Source organism: Equus asinus, chromosome 12 (genome assembly GCF_041296235.1).
Source record: "Equus asinus isolate D_3611 breed Donkey chromosome 12, EquAss-T2T_v2, whole genome shotgun sequence".
NCBI lineage: Eukaryota > Metazoa > Chordata > Mammalia > Perissodactyla > Equidae > Equus > Equus asinus.
Window position 1 is genome coordinate 56,347,767 of NC_091801.1, and position 27,865 is coordinate 56,375,631.

General features: G+C 38.7%; 1 protein-coding gene across 4 annotated transcripts in view; it reads left to right on the top strand.

The window, feature by feature from the left end:
* Window positions 1-27,404, top strand: part of PKHD1L1 (PKHD1 like 1) — a 150,870-nt gene extending 123,466 nt beyond the window's left edge. For all 4 annotated transcript variants that reach the window (XM_070481489.1, XM_070481487.1, XM_070481486.1 and 1 more), the window contains 11 exons: window positions 3,397-3,562; window positions 6,639-6,871; window positions 7,122-7,289; window positions 9,786-9,943; window positions 12,117-12,252; window positions 15,141-15,485; window positions 19,884-20,035; window positions 20,435-20,581; window positions 20,925-21,078; window positions 24,621-24,875; window positions 27,200-27,404. In XM_070481489.1, coding sequence (XP_070337590.1) covers window positions 3,397-3,562; window positions 6,639-6,871; window positions 7,122-7,289; window positions 9,786-9,943; window positions 12,117-12,252; window positions 15,141-15,485; window positions 19,884-20,035; window positions 20,435-20,581; window positions 20,925-21,078; window positions 24,621-24,875; window positions 27,200-27,210 — 1,925 coding nt within the window. In that variant the 3' untranslated portion in view covers window positions 27,211-27,404. The remainder of the gene's footprint in view (window positions 1-3,396; window positions 3,563-6,638; window positions 6,872-7,121; window positions 7,290-9,785; window positions 9,944-12,116; window positions 12,253-15,140; window positions 15,486-19,883; window positions 20,036-20,434; window positions 20,582-20,924; window positions 21,079-24,620; window positions 24,876-27,199) is intronic.
* The last annotated feature ends 461 nt before the right edge of the window (window positions 27,405-27,865 follow it).

The window sequence follows — 27,865 nt, forward strand, 5'->3', positions numbered from 1 at the left end:
GTTGTAAAAGCCCTTTCATATAAGTAGAGTTGTATATTATCCTTTTTTACAACTGAAGAAATTTGAAACTCATGTAATTTAAGAGCTCATATAATCTTGCCAAAATCCCACAGCTACTGGCAGAGTTAGGATTAGAATCACGATCTTCTGGCTTGAAGTCTGCTGCTCTTTCACTGAACCAGACTGCCGCCTTAAAAATGTGTAACAATTATATGTAAATTAATGTAGTGAATATATCAATTATTTTCATTTTTCCCATTAAATACACTGTGCCATTCTTTGCTTCAGTTTTCCAAGTCTCCCTGCCATGATCATTTTAACCAGTGTCTCCTAGAAGATAGCGGTTTAATGAATTAGATATCTAAGCTTTCACATATTAATTCTCATCAGAACTTTAAGTGCCAGAAATGCACTGAGTAACTTGTAATGAGCATACTCTTGCCAAAAATTATTTAACATAATATGTAAGTTTTAGTTGAACATATGTTATTCAATAAATTAAAAATATGCTCTGGAATATTATAAATATCATATAGGAATAAAAATATCTTTATAAAATGGAACCTTATAAATAAAACTTCTTGAATGAACACAAATAACTGTTCTTCTTTTATAAGACAGTCATAAAAGGTAAATATAAGAATAACGGTTGTCTTTGGCTGTCCCCTGGAAGCAGAACATTAGAAGAGGATTTTTCTGTGTTTTCTTGAAGAAATGCTCTCAGGAGAAAGGGATGGAAGTAGAACAGGACAAGGGAAGCTGCTAAGCAAGGATGTGTGGTATAAGCTGGAGAATAGCTTCACTTGATCCCACCGGGAGCTCTGGGATGTTAATTGCCACCGAGTTGATCTCACATTTTAGGTGGGGGGTAGCCATTTCTACCATTTAGTCAGTTATTGGCTACATCTGCCTCTGTGGGAAGGGCCTCAATTTCCTGGGCAATGTCATTCCTGTTTGACCAAGGCTAATTCTCTGGAAAAGAGGGCCCCTCTGAGCTGTTAGCAGTCAATACTCACAGAGATGGGAGATGGGTGCACTAGCTTTATCCACTTCGATCCATCCTTGGCCCACTCAGATCTACTTGCTTCTTTTCTTAAGTTAGTTACATTAAGTTTATTCCACTAAGACATGATTTCTCCAGGATTCTGGATGGTCACAATTTCCGAGAAAAGTTATCAAAAGAAGATTAGTGGTCACATTGCCATAGCTGGTCCCAAGACCGTGAATGATATTCATCATCTCCCTCCTCCATCACTGTTTCTAAGTTTCCCTCCTCCTTAGCTAACACTTCTGCTAGTCAAGATGGCTTGCCTCACCCACGCTCCTCATCTCTGTTGTAATGAAGCCCAGGTTACTGTTCCCTGGTTAGGCCATGATTGCTGTACTTGCTCAGTTAAAGTCCACACAGGACCTGAGCCCCAGTGGGTCATACAAGTGCAGACATAGTCCTCCCTGCCTCTGTTATGTGGTAGCACCCCTTCCTCTGCATAGTGATCAGGCTCAATTACCCCTGACAAATGGTATATGCTGACAAGGAGCCCAAAGGACCATGAGTGACCATAGCTTTACGTTTGCTGGATTTCTTACTATATTCTCTGGTAGAAACACTCCTACTTTGAGAACCATGACCTCCAGACTCATAGAACCTAAAATTAGATGATTGGAAACACAAGTTTTCAAAGTGGATTTCTAGGGGTGTTGTTGAACAAGGTTATTCTTCCTCCCATCCTGCATCAATACCCATATTTTCTATATTTTGGGAATTCAGCACCATTTAATAGCTGTTGGTTTTAGATGAATAATATATTCTTGCAGGTTGTCATCTCCAAAGCTGGCACCTCGGCTGTGCCTTCAAGAGACTATTCCACCAGTCTGTTAGGCTGACAGTTTCCAGATGCTGCAGTATAGGGCTGTGATGTGCACACTGCTGAACCTCGTTTGCTAAAAGTGTGTTCTTTGGTTCAGGGTGATGGCATGCAGGATCCTGTTAGATCACTCTGTGAGCCCTAGGGTGGTGGTGCCAACCGAGTCCCTGTAAGTAGAAAAGGGAAAACTATACCAGGAATGGGAATTAATCCCAATCAGGATAAATTGTTACCCTTTCCAGAGTAGAAGAAATCCGACGTAATCAATTTTAATTCAATTTACTATTTGGTTTCCTGAGGAATGGTAGTGTACCAGAAATTCAGCTTTGGTCTCTGTGTCTGGCCAGCAAGTCAGATCAGACGTTGTGCAGTGAAGCAGCTTCATGAACTTTGGAAGTCGCTCCCCTTAGTTTTTCCCCCTTGAGGCAAGAGGGCCTTCTGTATCCGTTACCAGTGAGACATGGCTACTCCTTTGTGGTGGTGTTGAGGAGGGCATAATCTCTCGAGAGAGGAAGTTGTCAAGTGGTCAAGGGCATTTCTCCAGAGAAGGCAACTGTGAGTGGTTAGCAGCTAACACTTACAGGAGCTAGAGATGGGTACACTGGACCGGTAAAGGAGAGTGCACAGGGTACAAACAGCATCTGCTCTGTGGTATTTTATTAATTCTCATCTACAGGTTCATATTCATGCATATACAGTGTCTTCTTGGGAGAAAATGTAATCAAGCAGGGTAGTACATAGCACATACTGATTTTAAGAATTTTTGGAGTCACCTTTTGCTTTTTTCTATTTTGAGTTATTGAATTTTAAGCACAAAGGTGATTAAGTTTTCAAATCCAGTCAATTCTATCATTTGGCCACACGATATGTGCAATGAAGCCAAGAGAATAATAGTGTTTCAGTTAGCCTTTGTTGCCTCACAAACTATCCCCAAAATTTAGAGGCTTGAAACAACCATTCATTAGCTCATGATTCTGTGGATTGGCAATTTGGGCTTATTCAGCTGGTTGGTTCTTCTGCTGGTCTCACCTGGGAGTATTCCTTGGGCTGTCGTCACTTTACAGGATGGCTAGGGGCTGGTTAGTCTAGGACAGTGTCATTTCCATATCTGGCTATTGGTGCTAGCCATTGGCTGGGGTCTTGGGGAGGATTGAGCCACTTGTCTCCTAGGCTAATTCACATGCTGAAAGTCATGGAATTTCCCAAGAACACTGGGAGAGAGTGAGCCCTAATACGCAAGCACCTTTCAGATCTGTTTATACCACAATTACTCTTGTCCCATTGTCCAAAGCAAATCAGAAAGAAAATATGCCAAGCCCAGAGAAGATATGAGAGAGGCCTACTCACTGGTGTTAATATAGGGAGGCAACAATCTACCGCAAATAGTGGTGGACTTACCTGCCACATAAGGTAAAAGCTCCATGTTCAAGGCAGTGTTAAATGATATGTTTGGTGAAATGTGTATGAAATTAAACTGATTTTACCACTTTCTCTATAGAAAATAATTGTTTTTCTATCATTTATGTTTTAGATTCAACATTTGTTGGATTTAAAAATGTTTGTTCAGGTGAAACTAATGTGGTATTCATTACTAACCCTTTAAATGAGGATTTACAGCATCCAATCCATGTGAAGAACATACAGCTGGTTGATACTATGGAACAATCAAAAATATTTATACATAGGCCTGATGTAAGGTAAAATATATGAAAACTCAGTCTTTTCTTTCTTGTCATTGTAGTTTTCCATTATTTTCTTCCCCTGCCATAGATCTGATTTCCATATTAAAGTAACTGTTCATTTCGTTAAAATTTTAATCAACATTATGAAAATTAAGACTAATATATTTGTGTTTTCAGTTAAGTTGAAGAAGCTAGGCCTTAATATGTATGTTTTTTTATACTTTTTTTCGTGCATCATAAATAATACCATCATTAATCATAAAAGATAGAGACTGGGTCAGCAGTGTGTTGTACATTAATATCTCTCAATCTATAGTCAGAGTAAGAGACATCTTTATCATTTCTTCCCTTTTGCTCACCTCTTTTGTTTCCTGTTGCTTCTCAAATATCTTATCATGTGCACCCCAACATGTAGCTGGAAATTAATTGTCAGTCATTATAATCACTGGGACTGAGAATATGTAGAAACTTAGAACAGTGATTTTGTCAATCACAAAAGTCAGCTGGTGTCAGAATATTTCCAGAAGCTGAGCCACTTCGATTCTAAGTCTTAAAAGAATATAGCCAATTGGGGCTGGCCCCGTGGCCGAGTGGTTAAGTTCGCGCGCTCCGCTGCAGGCGGCCCAGTGTTTCGTTGGTTCGAATCCTGGGCGCGGACATGGCACTGCTCATCAGACCACGCTGAGGCAGCGTCCCACATGCCACAACTAGAAGGACCCACAACGAAGAATACACAACTATGTACCGGGGGGGCTTTGGGGAGAAAAAGGAAAAAATAAAATCTTTAAAAAAAAAAAAAAAAAAGAATATAGCCAATAACTGCTGCTCCTCCTAAGAGGTGCAGACCAGGAATTTAGATGTAAGACAACACTGGAGGAAGGAAATTTTCTATTAGAGATCTTTGACAATTTTCACTATGGGGAGAAGACAAGGAATAATCCTGATTAATTAGATAGACGTCTCTTTAGAAAAAATGCAATGTTTCATAAATAGTTTGATTTCATCTGATTTTGTTTTGCTGACAACCCTGCACCTCCTCCTTTGACTGTTAAACTGCAAACTTCTTTGGCTCAGTAGAGCCTTTCCCCGCTAGAAAGTTACTAGCTCCTATTTAGTTATCATTGACTCTTTCAGCTTTGATATGTAATTTTAATATCTAGGTCATGAAGAAAATATTACACTTTAAGATATAGTGTCCTTGAGTTCTGTGCTTGTATGGGATACTGTTGGCACTCTCCCAGATCCCTTTTACTAGGCAGTTCACCAGTCCCCAGATTTTTTAAATGTTGGCCAATAATAACCTATTTTCCAGAAAATTGCTCTTAGCCAAACAGGAATAGCTGTGGGAGGTTGAGGCTCTCCTTACATCACTTCCTTGCAGTCCATGGAAAATAACTAATTTATACAGGAGTACAAAACGCTGGCTTCCTTGTCTCTAGATGGGAACAACTCTGGGCAATTCATGATCCTGTGGTACCAGACTGAAGCCAGTCTACAGGCCATAGTCATCTCCCTGTTCTTTCCCTTGCCCTAAATGGCCCTCTCCTTCCTTTTTGAGAAGATTCCCTCAGTAACTCACTTGGACAAAAATCCACAGCTCAGGCTCTGTTTCTTTGGAACCTGAAATAAGACAAAGCCCTGAGCCATAATATAAGAGTACCAGTAGGCACTCACAGACTTGCTCACAGAAGCACTCTGCACATATTTGAACACAAAGAACACAGGCACTACAAAGTATGTATTCAAATCATCTCCAAAACTAATATGGTATAGAAGGGATAACTTATAGCTTCATGTGTCCCTTATAGCAACAGGGAGAGAGATGGTGAATACTATCCAACAGATCTGAGCTTTCCACTATTGTTTGCTGCTGTAACTCTGGAATAAATTATATTTTCCTATAGTGTATATCATGATACAGTAGAAGTATGCTGTATACCATACATACTATACAATGTGTAGTACATTGCAAATTATTATATGCAGCTATTTTATTCTTATATGTAGCTATTTTATTATTATAACCAGTTAAAAATCAACACTCTAGGTGGCTCAGGATGAAGGTAGAACACCTTCTTTGGCTGAACAGCATGATGAATTTATAGTATTTTATCTCTTACAATTTGAATATCTACAGAATGGTTACTAAAATATGCAGCCTAAAAGTCATAATCCAAGTATATCTGTTTGTCTATACACAGGCAGGTCTATAAGAATATGTATTATTCTACAATTGATGAAGAGTGTAAAAGTTGGAGATAAGAAGATGAAGGGGACTGAAGTTTTATTAAGCATTTAGATTATTTTATAGTAAGCATGCAATATTTTTATAGTTTTTACAGACCCGTAGAAAAAGAGAAGGAAAGGGGGCCAGCCCTGTGGCTGAGTGGTTAAGGTCACGCGCTCTGCTTCGGTGGCCCAGGGTTCACCAGTTGGGATCCTGGGCTAGGACCTACACACCACTTATCAAACCATGCTGTGGCAACATCCCACATAGAAGAATTAGAATGACTTACACTAGGATATACTACTATGTACTGGGGCTTTGGGGAGAGGAAAAAAAAAAAGAGGAAGATGGGCAACAGATGTTAGCTCAAGGCTAATCTTCCTCACCAAAAAGCATACCTTAAAAAATAATAATAAAATAAAAATAAAAGAGTGGATGCAGTTTTTTTTAAAGAGAGAGAAGGAAGGGAGTAAATATAAAGACTTCCCTGCCAACACAGGGATTTTTTCTGTCCTGCACAACAGAGTAAGTGTTCACCTGCTCTACAGGGCAATGTTGGTATATTGTGAGGAATGCACAAATGCGAGCTCTGTCATTCAACACAATATGAAATAACAAAATGAAATTCTAGTTTAAATCCCACAGGTATAACTTGTCCTTTTGAAATGTTAATGAATTCGTAATAACAGACCAAATCAACACAATGTAAAACAGACCTCATTACAATGCTAATTACATATGCTACTTGGTCCTACTTTGAATCCTTTCAGAAATGATATGATTCAGTCAATCAATTCTTTTCGGATAGAAACAGGAGAGGGATATTAAATCTAAGTGTTCATATATTTCGCCTTTTCTCCACAGTAAGGTGAATCCATCTGATTGTGTAGACATGGTTTGTGATGCCAAAAGGAAATCTTTTCTTAGAGATATGGATGGTTCCTTTCTGGGGAATTCTGGTTCGGTGATACCTCAAGCAGAATATGAATGGAATGGAAATAGCCAGTTTGGAATTGGAGACTATAGAATTCCTAAGGTGATGCTCACATTCCCAAATGGAAGTAGAATTCCTGTCACTGAGAAAGCACCTTATAAAGGTTCGTTGGATCTTATTCTGTTTGTCCTCAAGTTCATGAAACTTCTATTTTTTATTGTTTTTATTTTTATTTAAAAAAATTGTTTTAATGATTGCTGCACTCAATCTTTTATTTTTAATGATTGATGTGCTCAATCAGTAGCTTATGTTTTCTATTTATTAATCTTACATAACAAGAAAAAGGTAGTATGTGGATGCTTTTGCAAAGAGATTCTTTTTCATTGCTAAGATGTGTATACTTTTGTTTCTAGGAATTATTAGAGATTCAACCTGTAAATACATTCCAGAATGGCAGAGCTATCGGTGCTTTGGGATGGAATATGCAATGATGGTTATTGAAAGCCTGGATTCTGACACGGAAACTCGAAGACTCTCACCCGTGGCTATAATGAGCAATGGTTATGTTGATCTCATTAATGGTAGGTGTTCAATGTAAACAAACTAGAGTTACTCAAAGCATTTGCTCTTCATTACTTGAATGGAGATAGCTCGTCAGTTATTTGTCACATAAAACTAGCAAACATCAGGACTTCTTTGCCTTCTGTTTGTAAGAAAGATCTATGTGCAGCAGAGAGACTTGACTCCTCGGCAGTCCCCCATATGAGAAAGCCAGGACAGTTATTCAAAATAGACCATTAGAAGGAGAGGAGGAGGAAAGTATTCCTTCAGTGATCTTTGTATCTATAGTAATGAGGTGGCATAAATATTTTTAAGAAAAAAAATGAGTGATCCATAAAGACAATTTGTCTTACAGAAATTAAAAAACTGATCATGTGATATTTGGAATACTTGAGAACGAGTATTCTCAGCCTACTTGTTTTTCATTTTCATTAATTCTTGGAAGACAATCTTGAAACCACGTTTTGTTTTGTTTTTCATTCCTGATTCCTTGGACTGTCAAGAATATCTCGCCCAGCTCCAGAGTCCTAGGTTCCTTCCATTCTGGTCATTGGTAGCTCTAGTACAAGCGGAAGGCAGTGGTCTCCATGAGGGTTCAGATCGGCTTAGAAGTCCAGGACTTTTTGAATAAATAAGATGAACTTGTAAAGTCTACTGAAAACAGAGGGCAGGAACTCATTGTATATCCCTGAAATGGCACTGAGGACTTGAGGATTAGTCCCCGAGGAGGCTTAAAAGTCTTTCACGTGCTGAAGGGGCACGGAACCTGGAGCAGAAAGATTTCTGTTGCCCTGGCAGTGTCATAACGCACACTGACATATTCTAAGATTCAACAAAACGGCCAATATGCCACAAAAACATTCATTTTTAAAAACGTGTTAGAAGAAAATGAGCTAAATCGGGGTGTCCCAAAATTACATGATTTTAAGTCTCTTTCCACTTCTCTTGCCTCACTATGCCATCTGCCTGGTTTCTAAGACCTGCAATCCACCCAATTTCAAATGCTGCCTTTCAGATCTTACAAAGCAGAGAGAATGTGGGAAGAATTTTAGACCAATCAATGAATAATGGAGATGTTTTTAAACTGCTCTGTTTTATATGGTGGAGAAAAATTTCATTCTGTTTATTTTTACATTTTCCTTTTCTGAAAGGCAATACAAGTTTCCCATTTACAATAGTGACGTGACATTTATCTTTAAAATAAATTTGAATTTTAAAAAGTCATTGTCAATATAAATAAAAGTCTTAAGTAAATGATAACAGCAGGGCAAAAATTAGGAAGGTGTTAGAAGAATTACTGAGGCTTGGGGTGCACTACACTAGGTGGGAAAAAAATTCCCAAGGTGAAAGTTATTGGATACCACTAAAGTTTCCCTTTACACTTTAATATTCAATTCTATTTATTTTTAAAATACGGCTTTCGTCACTCTAAATTTTTCATTTTATACATAGAAATTTCTTTCTATTTGTTTTCAAACCCCACAAAGAAAATGTATTTAAAAGCAGGACTTATATTTTGGATGCTAAGGGAAAGGTTATGCTCTACTTGAGCTTCAGAAGTTTATATTGATTTGAAGTTCATTTATAAATATTGATAATAATTCCAAGTAAGCCAGGAAATTGAGCAAAGCTAATGAATAAATACATCAAGAAAATTCATCATTCCATGTCTCACTCAATGTTGTATATGTGTAGTCCCAGCCACTTTAAAACTGAACGGAAATAGAGAAGTTTACTACAGAAATCACGTTACACCTGTTCTGGAAGTGTCTGGATTCAAGTAGAAAAGCATCCACCATCTTTTGGCTTTGTAAAGGCTTTAATCGAGTGTTATTTCCCAGATTGCTTCAGTTCATTAATGATGATGACCTTCCAATAGAACCTATAATCACAGTCTTTAACAAAAATTTATTAAAATAAAAAAGGAAGGAAGATTAAAGACAATAAAAAACAAATTTAAGAGTTTATTGAATTTACAAAGTGAGTAAGTGAAAGAAAGAATGAATGAATCAATGATTCAGGCATACAAATGTCCATGTTTTCCAGGTGCAGGCTCTCCTTTTAACAAATTAACTCTGTCACAGCATATTTCTCAGCAAAGAATCTGAGAAAGTTGGTTCCCCACCCCAACTCACATTTGATAGGTAGGAGAGAGAATCAAGCATTTTCTTCCTCACCATGTGACCTGGGCTTAAATATGATTATTAAAGTACAGAAACATGTAAATCTACTATTTCTTTCAATGACCTTCCAGTACAAATCCTCAACACACTAATTTACGCTTCTTACCTGAGCAGTGTAAAAGCAAAAGGACTACGGAGGAGTTGCTTCCCTGACTTCCTTTTTAAGCCAAGGTTTGAGAAATAGCTTAGATCATTGGTTGACGGGTGGGTGGACAATGGCTATAAATGCTGGACTTGACCCCTGCAATTTATTTTTAATACAGTTACTCTTCAGACTTTGCACTAATAACATTCATAATACAGAACATGAACTTTCATTTTGTGTGGCTGTAGGCCCCCAGGATCATGGCTGGTGTGCCGGATACACATGCCAGAGAAGACTGTCCCTGTTTCATAGCATCGTGGCTCTGAACAACTCTTATGAAGTTTACTTCACTGGCACCAGTCCTCAGAATCTGCGACTGATGTTGCTTAACGTTGACCATAACAAGGTAAGGCAAGATAGAAATAATTTCTTAAGAGTTCTCGGTGTTGATTATTTACGTATATTTCTATCTGCTAAGGACTTGATCTCCTCCCCTGTTCTCTCAAACATCGTCAGCCTTACAGCTCAATTTCAAGGACCAGCAGGGTACTACTGAAAATACTATTAGTCCGGAAGGTTTCATCAGCCTGAGAGTACGGATGAGTACCAAACCCCTCTCCCTCATATGCACTTGATTGTGCTGCTCTGTGTCTGAGGTGTGACGGCGAGGCCTATGATTTGTTTGATCAGCAAGCAAACCTGAACTTTTACATAAAATAGTGACATCTAAAACTGGCCACTTGGAATTATATATTCATTCTTCCATGCTGCTGTTATATTCGTATGTCAGAAATACACCTTTGGAATTTACTTCAGAAATCAAGCAAGTTATCTAAAATATCTTCAATAATGTCAAATCCTTGTACAAACTGAATTCAGCTGGGATGATTAAATTTATATGTACTTTGTCAGTGGGAAAAGAGTATGAGGTTAAGCAGTAGTCTTGTAATATAGATTTTTCTTTTCTAAGAGTGTGAGACTTGAAAGTCCCAGAGGGTTAGGAACGTGCAGAAAGGATGCTGATAAGATGGAGCAGAGAGAGGAGTAATGAAAGGAGACCCTGCCCATTCTCAGGTGATAACAGTTCCATCTTTTCAGTTGCCCAAGATAAAACCTTGGAACCATTCTTGATTCCTCTCTTTCTCTCACATTCCTCATCTAATCCAGCAGCAAATCCTGTTAAAATCTCCCTTCAAAATATCCAGAATCTGACCACTTCTCACCACCTCCAGTGCTACCATCCAGTTTGAGCCAACATTCTCTCTCTCTGGATTAAGGCAATCACCTCCCAACTCCTCCTCCTGCCCTACCTTCACACCCTCTACTGTCTATTCTCACCTCAGTCGCAACAGAGATACCCTCAAAATATGTCAGATCAGATCACTCCTTTGTCCCAGACTCTGCGATAATTTCCCTCTTGGTCTTTGTACACGAGCCAGAGTCCTCACAATGGCCTACAAAGCCCCGTGAGAATCTCCCCCATCCCTTAGCTCTCTGACCTATTCTACTCCTCCAGCCACACTGGGCTCCATGCTGTTCCTCAGCACACTACACGTGCTGCCACGTGGGCTTATGTCTCACATGTTGAGTCTGCCTGGAACATACTACCCCAGGTGGCTGCCTCATCTCCTCAACTCCCATTCTCTCGATTGGCCTCCCCTTCTCGCTTGGCTCTCCCACTTATTCGTACCCTGATCTACCTTTTCTTTTTTCCATAGCACTTACCACCTTCTAACATGCTTCATCCTTTACTTTTCATTATTTCTATTATTCATTGCCTCTCTCCTCACTCCAGAATGTAAGCTCAAATAGGGCAGGGACTGTTGAGAGCTTCTAGAATAGTGTCTGGCTCAGATATGCACTGGATTTTTTAATGAAAGAGAGTATTTTTAATTTTAAAATTAAGAATGATAACTACAAAGTCATGCGACTGATAATATTCTGAGCCTCTGTAGACAATCTCAAAAGAGGATTCCAAAACTATGTATAGCTTATTAGACCCTTCTTAACTCCTCCTTGCCCTTTGTGCAATAGCCAGTCTTCTTACTGTGATTATATCTGATAGCATGAAATGAGGAGAATATAAACATGAAAAATGAGCAAAATGGAATCAGAGAGGATAGTTATTTTGACTGATTTTTATCAGTCTTACTACCAAATTTTTCTCAGAGATAAGTATTTTTTTCAACATTAAGTACCTAATCTTGTGTGATTGCATTATGAGCATTGCTGAATTCCCCATTTCCTCCTACCCTGGAGTTGAAGGTCTGTATTTCAGATAACTTTGTTATCTTTTGAAGGAACACTTTCTTTGATTTAGAGATACTGTTCTAATAATTTCTTTCTTACATTACACTTTTCTACTGAGAATCATCAATTAAGAGTTAAGTTGTAACATCTATATGAATGGTTGAATGTGAGTCTATTTAAAAATTTTAGCTCAACATTTATCTTAAATCCATATAACTTAGTTTTAATATTTTACAGAAGGTATATATAGTTGACATTTTTTAAGTGCTAAATTCTAAATATTCTGTTTCACTATTCTCTTAACACACAGAAATGTTTATTTTTAACAGGCTGTCCTGGTAGGAATTTTTTTCCCCACACTTCAGCGTTTAGATGTCTATGTGAACAACACATTGGTCTGCCCCAAAAATACAGTGTGGAATTCCCAACAGAAACACTGTGAACTTAACAGACATCTGCATACAGGTATTTCCTCAGAAAAATACAGTACACACAGTCTATGTACTTAATTAGGTATAAAATTCTTTGTAATGTTTCATTATTATGTTTAGTTCCGTAGCCATTGACAAATGCAAGAGAAAATAGGTTGTTAGCCATAATCCACCAAAGACTAAGATGTGTTCATCTGTAACATGTGCGTCCTGAAAGATCACTCCTGATGGAAGTCTTACCCCCCCGCACACATGCAGACACAAGGTTTTGTGTGTGATGGATGTTCGTTCGCCCCCGAGAACGTGTACAGTCTGCACATTTAGTTCAGTTATTCCTGTGGAATACAGGGGAGATTTTGCTTAGAAATTTTATCCTATCTCTGCTTTACTTCTGTTTCAAAGAGGTCAAGCCTAAATTCATTGGCAATCACCAGAAGTATTGCCAAGAAAGCTAGTATAACATCAGCTGAACACCATGAAGTAAATATGATAAAGTAAACTCTGGATTTAAAGGAAATATATGGAAGAGACTAAACTTAGCCACTTACTAATATTTGAAAAACCAGGATTTATCACCACTCATTGAAGTCTTTTGGTTAAACCGGGTAGTGATAAGGTCAATACATTCCATTCCACATGTGCTACTTACTATCATTTTTAGATGTGCCTCATAATCTTAGGTAATAATTGCATAAATGTGTACTGTAGGTCATAATATAAGCTAGACATGAGAGTATGAATGGATAACCCATTTTCATTACCATCTATGGAGGAAGTCCTATTTCTGTTAATAATATGTCTAGCTAATGTTTCCAGAGACATTACTATGCGTCAAGCACTGTTCTAAGTGCTTTGTATATTATAAATCATTGTTACCATAGCCTAATAATAATGCTATGAGGTAGGCACAGATGCATAAAGTGAGACATGAGACACAAGGAGGGGAAGTAATTTGCCAAGGTCTCTGTCTTAGCTCAGGCTTCCATAACAAAATGCCATAAACTGGTGGCTTACAAACAGAAATTTATTTTCTCACAGTTCTGGAGGCTGTGGGTACAAGATCAGGGTGCCACATGATTTGGGAGAACACAGTTCAGTCCCTGGCAATATCAAAGCTGGTAAGGGCAGAGCAAGGACTAGAACACACGGTCTAGCTCTAGGACCCAGGCACTTAACCATCATGATATGTTGCCTCCTTATAGCTAAGAAAGTCAGTGTTACCTCTTTTCATATACAAATTGTTGCACATATTTATGGCTTAATTTTCATAGAATTTAACTCTTTTTTAAAACAGCACTTTTGGTACTAAGTACTCTATCATTCAAGACAGGAAAATACAAACTCTCTCAACAGCCAGAATTTAATACAGGGAAGTGGTTACAGAGGTGTCGAAGGGCTGAAAAACAGTATCACCATTGCCCTCTTATAGATTTTTTCTCTCTTTTTTTTTTTTCTTTTGAGAAAAATTAGCCCTGAGCTAACATCTGCTGCCAATCCTCCTCTTTTTGCTGAGGAAGACTGACCCTGAGCTAACATCCGTGCCCATCTTCCTCTACTTTATATGTGGGATGCCTACCACAGCATGGCTTGCCAAGTGGCGCCATGTCCACACCCGGGATCCGAACCAGCGAACCCCGGGCCGCCAAAGCGGAACGTGCCAACTTAACCACTGCACCACCAGGCCAGCCCCAGATTCTTTTTTTTCTGATATAGCATTGCTTTTAAATGAACACTTTGCTTTGGCACTTGGAATGCAAAATAATATCCCTGTATTATGAATCTATACATACTGTTTTCAATTACTCAAACTGTTTTATTATTATTTATGTCTCTGCTTCCTTCCATTACTGTGAAGACATGGAAAGTTACCTAAGATAAATGGTGTGTGCACCTCTAAAAGTAGCTTGAGAGCAGCTTCCATTTATAACTCAAAAGCACTTTCTTCAGATTCACAGAATGTTTAAACCAAATTGCATCTAGAACTTATACTAGTAGATATTAAAGAAATATATAGTAATAATGAAATGGCTTCTTAATGCCATTGCCATGAATGTCTATTATATTCATAAGAAATACCTCTTTCTAAAATTTTACTTTCTTGTTCTTAGTAAGCCTTACTCTGAAATGTGGGGAGAAACTGCACGTCTCATTCCAGTGCTGTTATACAATTCAGCCTTTGTCTGGGCTCAATATGTATTAGTGGATTTATTACCGCTTAGACATTGTTGATACTCTGCCATAAAATCGTGCATATATATTCATTCATTTTATATATAATGACCTCAATCACCTTTACAAAATTCAGTTCCCTAGTAGAATTTGTTTTGCATTAACCAAAGATTTTTCAGGCTGAAATGTAAACCTTTTTCATTGATATAAGATCCTTCTGGGATGTTTTAATATATGCTTCATTTGTATTACATACTTTCGTCCTTGGTAAAAACAGAAGCACAGAATTGTAAATACTCCTTAGCATTTGTATACAGCGCTGCATAAAGTAGATGGCTATTAAAGTTAAATTTACGTTTTTAAATTACCAAATGCCTTTGGTCAAGGCTTTGAAATTCTCAGCATGTAAATAACCTTACAAGTACAATATGGCTCCTGGGTTCATAATTAGATTTTGTCATTTATACTATGCCTATAGCTAATTGTTTTTTAAAATAAATTTAATGTATAAATTTATTGTTTGGTATTAATGGTATTATTAATTATTAATGGTGTTATTTAAAGATTGACTTTAATTTTGCATGTCAGTTCTATAAATGTTTTTGTTTTTAATATGCATTCTTTCCTATGAAAGAATAATAATGTTGAACTTTTTCAGAATTTCCTAAATTTAAACAAATATTAAATACTACATGGTAATTGTGATAATATAAATATGTTTAACTGTGCTGTTTTGGCTTTTTTCCTTCATAGAGCACTTCCTTCCTAAGCTGAATTCCACTGTCCTTGGTGAAAACTACTTTGATAGAACCTACCAGATGCTGTACCTTTTGGTTAAAGGAACTATACCTGTTGAAATCCACACCACTGCAGTCATATTTGTTTCTTTCCAATTACCTGCTGTAACAGAAGATAACTTTTATAGCTCTCCTAATCTGGTTAGAAATCTCGCCTTGTTCCTAAAGATACCAAGTGACAAAATCCGTGTCAGCAAAATCATACGAGGGGAGCGTCTGCGGAGGAAGAGATCCATGGCACTCACAGTTGAGTTGGAGATTGGAGATCCTCCCCTTCAGTTCATAAGCAATGACACCACAGGTATGAAAAGTAGATATTTGAAATAGCAGAACATAATTACTGAATCCACATCCACAAATTACCCTATTAGGGCCTGGTAACCTGGCCTCAGGAATTCCCACCAACCCCACATCCTGAACCCTGTAAGGGCCTAGAAACCCTTTTCCTGCTTCTGTAATCCCAAACTATTTTGGAATTTTGAAGGAACTGCAGCCTCTTTTTTGTGATTGAAGCAATTAATAAATTCAACAAAAGGATTTGACCTAATATAAAAAACCTGAGAGGTGACCTAAGGAAGTGATGTTATAGCTGAAAGATTAATCATGAAAAGAGTTGGTCAATGAAAAGAGGAGGGTAAGGATGTTCAAGGCTGAGGAAATAGTTGGTGAGAATTTGGTGCATTAGAAGAACTGGAAAAGGTCCAACAGGTCCACAGTGGAAGGAACCAGGAAGGGCAGGCTGCTGGACATGAGGTTGAGAGGTACACAAGTGCTAGATCGGAGGAAACCAAAAGAAGCTCTCCTCTTTGTAAGCTAACAGAAGGACTGTGGATTTTCCTAAGGAAAAGAATAGACCCTTGCAGATTCTGAGCAGCGGAGTGGTGGGTTAGATTTTGGTAGTCAAGTCACCAATTTACCCTAACAATTGCAAATATGCAAGAATGTGCTCTATCTTTAATTCCTGCGGCTGACCTAATCAGCGTCCTCAGCAATCACCCCTTTCTCTGTCCTTCATTCCCCATACTCCCATTTCCTAGGTATCAGAGATAAAAATAAACTCAGCTGTCCCATCAGAGGTATCTTTGCTGCTTTAAATTATTTCCTTAGAGTGACTCAGTTTGGGCATTTGGGTAAATGTTCAGCTTTTCAGATTTTCTTCCTCTCTGTCAGCCCAAGTTGGTAGCTGAATACCAAGGGGGCTTTTCTGACCTCAGACCCTTATGTTGCCCTCTTGTCTTCATAGTCTCTGCTACAGGGTGGGTGATCTCTGCTCTGCACAGCCGCTCTTGAGGTGTAACTGAACTTTCCTGGCCTCCTGGCATGAAAACCATCCCCAGCTGCTAAGTCCCAACCATGCCATCATCTCCAGTGGTGAAGCACAGGTCTTACCCAGGCAAACTCCTCCCCAAGAAGATGAGACCTGAGTCTCTGTCAGAGGAAGATTACCATCCAGCTAATGAAGCTTAAGCTTCAAGGCCCTTCACTTTGTGGGGACCTGGAAATGGCCACCCCAAGATATGTCTCTTTGGCATGAGGATTATTTGAGGCTGATTGCTTTTGATAAACAGGGACAGGGAAGGAGGCTCTGAGGAGTGGAACTTGCTTGCCCTTTGTTAGGAGATATTTACATTTGTAAGGTAAATCTCTATCTTTAAAGGTGCCTCCCTCTCTGTACCAGGAAGAAAGGAGATGACCTTCTCTCTAGAAACTCTTAATCAATGGGGAAGGCAAGGATTTAAATCTGCATTTTGTTTACTGTACTTGTGTGGTAATCTCCCGTGATCGACTCCCCCTCCCAACCTTGGCATTTCTTTAAGGATTAAGCATCTTTCCTTAGGCTAGGAACTGATTGCTGAGCTCACCTGTGACCACCCAGCTCAAGACAATAGACTTGCCTCCTGCTGTGTCCATCAAGCACTGTGCCGACAGGGCAATCTTGTGACTATTGTGGGAGGGACATTTCAATCATATGTAAAACACCCTGTTTCAGGGTATATAACCACTCTGTGCACCCCACTTCTTCGGTGCCCTTTCTTTCTTCCGGAAGAAAGACCCCGGGCCATGGTTCCTCATAAAGCTTTGTTTAATTTTCTCTTGCTATTCTGTCTCTTGTGCATTTAATTCATTCTCTGGCCAGACGAACCCACTTTGGATAGAGGAAATGTCTTCTTCCCCTACAACTTGTACAAGTCCTGGGAGGGGCTTTAACTTTCAAGGCTGTGGGAGAAGGGTCCATTTAGTAATGTGGTCACATTCACTGTTATTATAAAAGTTGCAAAAATAAGACTTTTTCACATTCCTTTTCTTAAAGAAAGTCTCCAAACTGTTTAAATTTCAGACTCAGAGAATGCAAATCTGCCCTATCTCTGTCCAGCATATTTTTCATTAAACTCCCAGGCTCTCGTGTAAACCTGGTACTGGGTGAAGTTCTCATCTTCTGCCACTAGGGGTCATCACTCATTTCCCCAGGAGGTTTGCTTCTCAGTGTTGACCCTATGCACCCGCCACAATTCCTAGCTGGAATCCACCAGTTAGGCAGCCAAAAGGTTCTTCCCTTGTGGGTATAAGCCTTTGGAAAGTCTTGCGTGAGTGGTGGGAGGTGCCGATCAACTCTTTTTGTTGAAGGAAACAAGAAGCACAGGCTTGTGTTGTTACCAGATCTTCCACGGTGTTCTCTGCCCAGTCATAGGTTACTTTCCTTCCTCAGCCCTGTATTTCCTTATACTTAACAAGGTTAGGGCTTTGGACTCAATGTAGTCTGTTAATTTAGTCTAGGAGTTGTAGTGGGTCCATGATACATATACAGATTGCTCACCGACTCTTAGAAATCCCTGGTAAGCCCTTACATGTAGCAGAGTCCAGTATTTACTACACCAGCCACCCAGATGTCCAAAGAAACTGGGGTTTATTTCCTATATGTGATCAAAATTTCCTCACACACAACCTCTTCCACCCTCCTATCCCCTTTAAGCAGTTTTATCTTGTTAGTGAAATTTATCCAGATAGGTATAATACAGTCTAAGAACATGGAGATAGGGGCAGGGGGAGGGACAGGCTAATGGCGTGCTTCCCAGACACAGACTGGGATTGGGTTTCAAACCTCAAAGAAAGCCCTGCAACTTTGGCATGGTGCAATTTCACAGCAAAATATGGGGAAGTGGCAAGAAAGATGTGCATGTAGTAATACTTCTGGCTCCCCACAGCCTTCATTCACACTACTTGTGTCAGGATATCCAGAAGTTCCCAGATGTTCTAGAAAGGGGTTACTTAAGTACTGGGGGACCTGTGGATAAGCAGAGTCCAGTCAGGAATAAGAGCTCTTTAAGTTAAGGTCTTTGGTTTCTAGGTGGCAGGCAGCCCAAATGGATGCCTTCACATGTCAGTCAGAGAGAACCTGTTAACAATGCAGACAGGTCAGACGTGCCACTCTGCCAAAAACCAGTGAGAACAAGTTGTAATAGTAATGTATGGATATGAAGCACCTTTGTATTGCTACAACTAGGTCACGTGAGCCCTCATACCTGGGAAGCCATCTTGGAGAAGGGCCGGTAGAGGAAGTAGGGAGAGAAGGAGGAATCTGAAAGACTGAGCATTTATCCAAGAGAGTCTGAGTCTACCAAAAGAAACCTTTAAACTGACAGGGACTGAAATTCCTTAAGCCTGTGATTTTCAACATGTTTGTGAGACCCACTGCCCTAGGATATTGCCTTCTTCCTGGTTTAGCCGTAATGGAAGAAACGCAATGACTGGAGTCCTCAAGGCAGGACTCTGCATATAGAAGGTGCCGGGTACCTAGGAACAAGGGGTTGGCTAGGCCTACACTCTACCAAAATGATATCCTGGTTACAGTTCTTTAAAAGATCACTCTGCCTACAGTGTATAGAATGGAGTAGAAAGGGGAGAGAATGGATACAAGAAAGCCAGTTTAAAAGCTGTTTTAGTACCTCTGCTGACGACGGCTTTGACTAGGATTTTGACAGTGGGGACAGAGAGATATAGAAATTGGTACTTGATTATATGCTGTGGGGGAGAGGTAAAGTAGAAGAATCAAGCAAAGGTACCAGACTTCTGACAAAGAGATGAATAGAGGTACCACTTAATAAGGTAAGGAGCATTATGGGAGCAATAGCTTTAAGAGGACCTTCAAGCTAGAAAAAGAGAATAGAAACTACCCATAGTGTTAAAAATAACCTTGAAAATCGTCAATGTCCAGAACAAGTAATAATCTGTGAGTAATTTGATGTTGACTTCAGCAACTTATTAACATAGCATTGTATAGATTTGGTGATGCTAATTTTCCTTCTAGTCCAAAATTAACACTCTATTTTTTAAAAACGGTATGTGGTGATAGACTTGCATGATAGTGCTTCACTTCTAAACAAAGAATGGCATGGGGAAGTATTAAATTAAGAGTTATGTATTTTTCCACACTATGCTTTCATTCATTTTTCTTGTATCTATTTTATCTACCTTTGTTTTTCTGTTCATTCTAGCTTAAAAGTATATTCTACTGCATTCTTAATTTTCCTAACCTCATTAATATGACTTTGTCATGTTTAGCTCATGTGCTTTTAGAAAACTGTAGAATTCTGTTATGTGGTTGGAGCAGTGCAGACAAAAACTAAAGTGAAAAGCTCTCAAGTGTTCTCACAATTCTGGATTCTTATAATTCACGTGTTATGATACTGTTTTTCCATAGGTCAGATGCAATTATCTGAACTCCAAGAAATTGCCGATTCTCTTGGACAAGCTGTAATTTCAGGAAAAACCAGTAGTATCCTTGGATTTAATATCTCTTCCATGTCTATTACGGATCCTATCCCCAGCCCAAGTGATCCTGGCTGGATTAAGGTAAGAAAAGGCAAGTCAAAAAATACATCTTTACTATTTAAAAATTTCTTGCTTATTTCTTATTTTAACCCTCTTTTATTTCAATATAATAATTTAGAGAGAATGTCTTTCTAATGTATTGTTGACTTTTTTATGGTATCACTAAAAGGATAAAGTAGTTGAAAAAGGAGCATATCTTCTAAAAAATTATTCAGTGGTATAAAATGTGCTTTGCTTTGAATATTTATAACAATGCTTCATGAATTTCATGTAGAGGAAATATTGTAATAATATGAACTTCACATATTGAACATATTTTTGAATAAACAATGAATATTACACTTCGTCTGGCTAAGATGACTTTGCTACTGAATGTAGTTTATTATGTGAAAACCACTGCACACTCATGTCCCGTCACAGGTGACTGCCCAACCAGTTGAGAGGTTTGCTTTTCCTGTTCACCACGTGGCTTTCGTGTCCTCGCTCTGGGTGATCACTCAGCCGGTGGCAGCACAGCTAGGACAGCCATTTTCTCAGCAGCCTTCAGTAAAGGCAGTAGATTCTGATGTAAGTTATAACTCAAAGCTTTATTTAAGTGAAGGAATTAAGCCATAAATTTGGGAGGATGAGCCAACGTCACTAGTCCTGGTACACTGGCAACCTGAGGATTGCACTGCCCCTTAGAAGTTGGACTAATACCCAGGGATATCATCTTTTACTGTTTTAAAAATGTTCCTTTTCAATGGACTTGCTTCACTGCCCATATTTTGTGAACTCTTTGTGTAAGAAAAGGAGCTTCTGCAGATTTTAAGTTTGTACTGAGGCATTTTTAAAAAATTAAGTTTCACATATTTAAAAAGAAAAGCATGGAAATAGGACAATTATAATTCTCTACAGTTTTTTTCTTTAGGGTAATTGTGTATCAGTTGGGATTACTTCACTGACTTTGAAGGCCATACTAAAGGACTCCAATAATAACCAAATCAGTGGTCTTGGTGGAAATACAACAATTCCATTTAGCAGCTGTTGGGCCAACTACACAGACCTTAGTCTTCTTAGAATAGGTAAGTGTACCACTTGGGATGCTCACATGTATATGGCATAACTCCAATTGGTAAATTGGGACAATTAACAAAGCATTCTATAATACTCTGGTCAATAAATTACAGAAATCAGAACACTATACTCTGCCTTGTTCCAGAAAACATTTAGTTTAGCTTACAAAAATATACTTAGTATGCAAAACAAAATAGAAAACAAAATAAGCAATTAAGGAAGTTAAAACAGGTCATTTGAGGATATACATAAAAATTCTATCATGATTCATATTTTTTATCCATTTGTGTATTTTTCTAAATTTTCACTAAATATGTATTACATTTATACTAAGAAAAATTAATATATAAATTTTCAACTTAAAGAAAAGAAAGGATAAGATAGGCTCATATAATTTTAATGCCCCATGCAGGAGTTCAGAGTTGGGCTGGAAAGTGGGTTCTAGTCTTTCTGAAAGTCAATGCAAAGGAGGAAACATATGCGTTATCATGTTTTCACAGTGCCCATCAGATAAACAACCAGTTGCTGTGGAGAATTAGAACTTGCTCTGAGATCAAAACAAATGTCTCTTATGAGTTCTCATAAAGAATATTCAATGAATCTGTACTAAGTGACATCTTCAACATTATTACAGAAAATATAGTCATAACTTCCACAGTGATATTTCTTACATTCTCTCCACATAGGTTGATGGCATAACTCCAATTGGTAAAAGGCTTTCTACTGAGGCCAAAATGATGTGTCCAAAGAACAGAGCACCAATCTCTATTGGTGACGGATTGTAGAGTATCTGAAAGAAAGAAATGGATAAACTTCCTATACTTGAGATAGGCTTCTATTAATCTGTTTACCTCCAGTTGGACCCATTTAAGGCCTTTATAGGCCTTAACTTCTGAAAAGTTATATAGTGGCCCTCCCCACTTCTTACCACTGTTCTCTCAAACACACACATATACACACTAAAGGTCAGAATAAAAGTAAAAATAAAGAGAAAATAAGTAAAAGAAATTACAATAGTCTGATTTTTCATATTAACTAAATATCAAAAACTAAAATCATTCCAAAAGAATTCTTTTCCATATTTTTTGTTTCCTCTTGCTTTGATGATGCCCTCCATAGATAAGTTTGGTCTGCCTACTGGGCAGCAATATTTCAACCTAGTGTTTCATGAGAATCAAATGGCAATGAGTTCAACATTGTGCTCTTGGATAAGTACCTAGAGTGTCCTACAAGCTTGTTGGTCAAGGGCAGAGCCAAATTCTTTAGCCGTCAGCAGAAATGATAGTAGGACTGGGACCCTTTTATGGGAAGTGAGGCACCTGACAAGAACTCTACCTGAAGAGAAGGTTGCCTACCTCGCCATGAAAGTGGACCCAAGAGGTGCCCAGTGGCAAACACCCAACCTGGCGATCAAGGTCTTCAAACTACCATTTACAAATAGCAATGTTCCAAAGTAACCAGGATCACGGGAGTGCTGAAGCAATAATATAGGTTTTGGCATTTTATTGTGATAACAAAATAGCACTGTCCTTTTATATAGCAAATTTTCTTTCAGAGTTCAAATCTTCCCTTTGAGTGTCTATCTGATCTGCTATGGAGAGGAGCCATTGCCTCTAACTTCTTGCTTGCTTGCTTGCTTACTGTCTTGCTTTCTTTTTTCATCAAGGGTGGGGTCTCAGTTCCCTGGTTATACATAGTAAGGAAGGCCAAGTACAGTCGTCTCTTCATTATCTTTAGCCAGTTTGTAGATTAACCACTGTAAAACTGTAATAACAAAGCACTTGGGAGAAAATTAACACAGCATCTGTCTTACAACTCTTTCTAGTAGGTACCCCCACAATTACTGCAATGTGGGAAATCCCCTTGCAGATTAGACTGTAGCCTAACAGCATGGCAGCATGTCCCCTTCTACTTGTAGCTCACAAAGAGCAAAGCAGGGGCCAGATGGGTAGAGGCGGTCTGGGTGGTGGTTTGTAACGCAGAAAATGAGGATGTGAGAATTAGATGAGAAAAGAGTGGAAGAGGAACAAAGTAAACAGCTGAGACTCCATCTTTGAGCAACCTGGACAAAAATAGTATTTCTAGTGGATAATAATATTTGGGACATGTTTATCTAACAATGTATGTGATATTTAGTGCTTGTTTCAGTTTCTATTGCTACATAACAATCCAGCCCCAAATCGAATGGCTTAAAACAACAACCATTTCATTTGCTCACAGTAGTGTGGGTTGGGAATTTGGGCAAGGGTGGCTCATCTCTGCTCCATGAGGTCTGAGCCTTCGGCTGGGATGGCTTGGTTGGAGTCAGACCCCTAAGGCTGTGATTCTAGAGTTTGGCTGGTTTCTTCAGATCTCCTCCATAGAGTGGCCTCTCCTCGAGGGTAGCTTGGATTTCCTCATAACACTACAGGAGAAAAAAAACAAAAAACAGCCTAAATTCTTTATACATCAAAATCATTAGGAAAAAATATACCTGCCACAAAAATTTAATTTTTTCAAACTGAGAAATGGAAAGACTTAAAGACACCATTGTCATGAATTGTAACAGTGGTAGAAAGTCTATAGAACAATGCCCATCCATCTTGAAAGTTGTGGGACGCATCACTATTGTTTGTGAAAGCACAATGTGGTCAAGATCTAATTATATTCTCTCCCTGAAAAAGAAAGGAAGAATGAAAACAGGAATTATCTTTTAAAAATGATAATAGAAAAAAAAACAGAGAAAGGAAAATTTACAAGGTTGTACAAGTATTGCAAACTCTGCTCTGTGTGGTAACCGCTATTAATGATAGCAGTAGTCCCAGAAGAAATTACATCAAGAAAAATATTTTGGTTATCTCATATTCAAAACAGTGGGAGAATTACCATGTGGATTAAAAAATGTTTGGATGAGCTTTTTATGTTTCACTCTCTAAACTTATCTGACAAGTCATTCTTCAAGTTTGTCTACCTGGGCTAAGAAGAAAGGAAGGGTCACACTCATGTAACACAAAAATAGCATATGACTAAAATCAAATGTGGAGAACAGTTCAAAATTGTTGATTCTAAGAGGAGGGCATATGGGTGTTTGTTGTAGTATTCTTCCAACTCTTCTGTATGTTTGAAATTTTTTAAAATAAAAAGTTCAGTATCCATCCCCCGCCCCCACGCCCAACTAAGGCTGAGACTTCTTCACTCCTCAGTCAAATATACAGGGATCAAGTGGAGATTCAGCACCTTCTTTTCCATTCCCTGTTGTCTCTCATTTCAAACAGCCTCTCTCCAGTCCCGGGTCCTAGGAAGGCATTTCTGAGAAGCAGGTACTGATGCTACAGAAAGAAAATCTACCCAGAGTTCCCCTGTTCATAGTTGATGGGCATATTGAACTCTTCTAACTCTGAGACACTCTCTACACTTGTACCTATTTAAACTGATTCATTTGACTCAATTTCTAAAAATACTCCAGTTAGGAATTACACAACATTTTTAAGTCAATGAAACCCAACTGGAAGTGTATGAAAACAAACAAATAATAAAAGGAAGTCAAACACTATGATGATTTTTTTTCTAGGAAAAAATTATAAGATTGAATTTATACTGAATAATGTTGTTCGAGTGGAATCCATGACCTTCAGCCTTCCAGCGCAGTCTGTCTCCAGCGGTAGCAGTGGCAGTGGCAGCAGCAGCAGTGGCAGTGGCAGCAGCAAAGCATCAACTGTGGGCACAGCTGCCCAAATAATGACCACAATAATCAGCTGTCTGATGGGAAGAGTGTTGCTCTTAGAAATATTTATGGCTGCCATTTTGATTTTGAATGTAAATCTAGGTAAGCACGATTCATTTTTTCTATAATATATGTCTCCACACACTGAGGTACCAGTAAATGTTTACCAAATAAAGACACTGCACAACACTTGTGCATGACACCACTAGGGGCACAAAGACACAGTATCAATCATTGAGAAAGTAATATCTTCTATGGTAGAAGCAAGACAACCCTACTGGAGATGTTATTCACATTACGTGGTGGCATATAAGAACGTGGGGAATGAGATATGCAGGTAATTTTCAGGACTCTATTTCAGTTACAAGAGGCATAAGCTCAGCTCAAATTGTTTTAGGCAGTAAGGTGAATTCATTAATTGAGAAGTCCAGAAGTAGTCTGATTTCTGCCACAACTAGACCCAAGGCCTCAAGTGACATCATCCAAAACCAGTGTCTCTCCATCTCTTGGCTCCATTCTCCTCGAAAGTAAATTCACTCTCAGGCAGACTCTCCACCAACACCCCCAACCCCATGGCAAAGGTACCACCAGCATCTTCATGTTTACATTCTACCGGCCAAGAAGCTAACGCAAAAAGAGCAAACCACTTTCCCAGCACTTCCAACAAAAGTCCCAAAGCTATGTCATTGACTTGGCTTGGGTCACATGCCCATTCCTGAAGCAATCACTATGGGATGCTGTGGTTTGATTATCCTGGCCCAGGTCCCATGGAGTGAGGTGCTGAGAATGGAGGAGGTGTGGTTTCACAAAAGGAAATCAAAGTACTGGTACCAAAAGTGGCAGGCAAACAAAGAAAGTGGATATCAGGGAGATTAATAGGAAGGACAGGTCCCCATGGGCTAGAATGATTACAGACAACTGTTGATGTCACCATATCAGCAGCACTTTACAGAAGGGATTATAATAAGTGAAGCTGTGGATGGAAGTGGAGGGAAAGGTGTTCCAGAACAGGGACTTGATAGGAGCAAAGAGAAAAGTGGGAGTGACAAAAGACATCTTCAACTAGACATGTTCAGCACAGAACTCCTCATCATCCCCTTCCAAATGTGCTTCTCCTCCTGCTACCCTATCTCAGTTAATGCCAGGCTGATACTTCTTAGACTTCTCCCTTTCCTTCAGGCTCCGCGCCCCTTCCGGTGCCCCGGGGCATCTATGTCTAACCATAATGCCTCCTATCTGTCCCTCCTTTAAAGACTCGCTGCTCCACTTAACTGTTTCACTTCTCACTTGACCTATCACAGTAACCTCCTGACTTCCCTCTTTCCAAACTCTACGTTTACTTCTCCTCTCTCTTGTTCTCCATTTGCATTTTATTTATACCATTGTTATAGCCCTTTCTGTAGTGAGCTTGAATTATAATATTCAAATCTGTCTTCCTCACTAAATTGTAAGCACTTAGAAGATAAGACCCTTAAAAAAAGGATTTAGGAAGAATTTGAGATAGAGTAATAGTTTAGAAATACACTGAAGTATTTCAAGTAGTAGGGCCAAGACTAGATTTTAAATTTAAATATAAATAAGGTCAGGATCTAGGGACACAGGAAGGCTGGTTCTGGGAGTAGCAGAAGAAACTAGAGGCTGGGGCTTTAGGAACAGCGGTCAAACAGGAAGGAATAATCCTTTCTCCCCCCCAGGGCGGAAATTAATTAGGAGCCAGCTGTCAAAGGGGAAGCTTGGTTTGAAGAAATCCAGCCCTGGCCTCTTATAGCTGACTGGGTGGCTTATCAACAACAGAAATTGATTTCTCACAATTCCAAAGGCTGAAAGGATGAGATCAGGGTGGCAGCATGGTCAGGTGAGGGCCCACTCCCAGTCACACACTTCTTGCTGTATCCTAACGTGGCAGAAGGGGCTAGGGAGCTCTGTGGGGTCTCTTTTGTATGGGACTGATCCCATTCATGAGAGCTCCACCCTCACAACCTAAGCACCTCTCAAAGGCACCATCTCCTAATATCATCACATTGGGCATTAGGTTTTCAACTTATGAATTTGGGGGGCACATATTCAGACTATAGCAACCATTAGTGAGATGAATTGCTGGTTTTTTATAACTCTGCATTCTGAATGAACAATATTCTACTTTCGAGAGAGTCATGAAGTTCCCCTAAATAGAATGACAAAACTTGAATCTAAAAAACACAATGTATAAGCAACACTATTCTCTCTCCACAATTCCACAAAAAGAGTGCATTATTGATTCTAACATTAAATTGGTAAACTTTGAAATATTAATTTTTACATACAACTTTTGCCCTATTAACCATACTATGAGATATTAGAAAAGTTAAAATTAATAAAACATATTTTAAATCACACTATACGTTACCACTACTTTAAAAAAAATTCATATTGTTTTCACTTTTCAGGAAGCAACTGAGTGCTGTTCCGAAGAACAGGCTGAAAACGAGAATACAAGAACTGCTTATTTATGAGCTATTTTGTTGCACAACAAGAAAAAGCCTATAGCATTTTCAAGAAAATATGCTAAAAATATTTTTATAATATATAAAATGTACTAATTAGCTTTAATCACAGAAATCAAATTTCTTCAAAATATAAATTTCTTTTGATTCCTTATCTGTGTATGGTCTTATTTCATTTAAAAAAAATTTTAGAAATCTTTGATTTGGAAGCAGATATGCCACCTCCAAGTTGCTATTCCTACAAATCATAGACTCCTTTAAATAGTTAAAAGAGCTTGTCTAGTTTTGACTTAACCTCTTTAGATCAGATTGGAAGCATTCTGAATTTTTGTATGTACTGAGAGATCTTATTACTGAACACAAACACAGGTTCATTTACCCATCGCCTAGGAGGGCCAGACTTGTGGCAAAGAAAGAGGTTTACTATTATTGAAAGCCAGCCAGATGAGGACCTGGGAGCTAGAACTTAGATCCACTTCCTCAAAGGGAAAAAGGTACAGGTTTTAATCTTATAAAAGGTGGTGGATTTCTGAGCCTGCCAAACACTGGCCAGTATTCTAAGAAGATTTTTCTTGGTGTCCCTGGAACAAGCTTTTGGAACAAGACCAA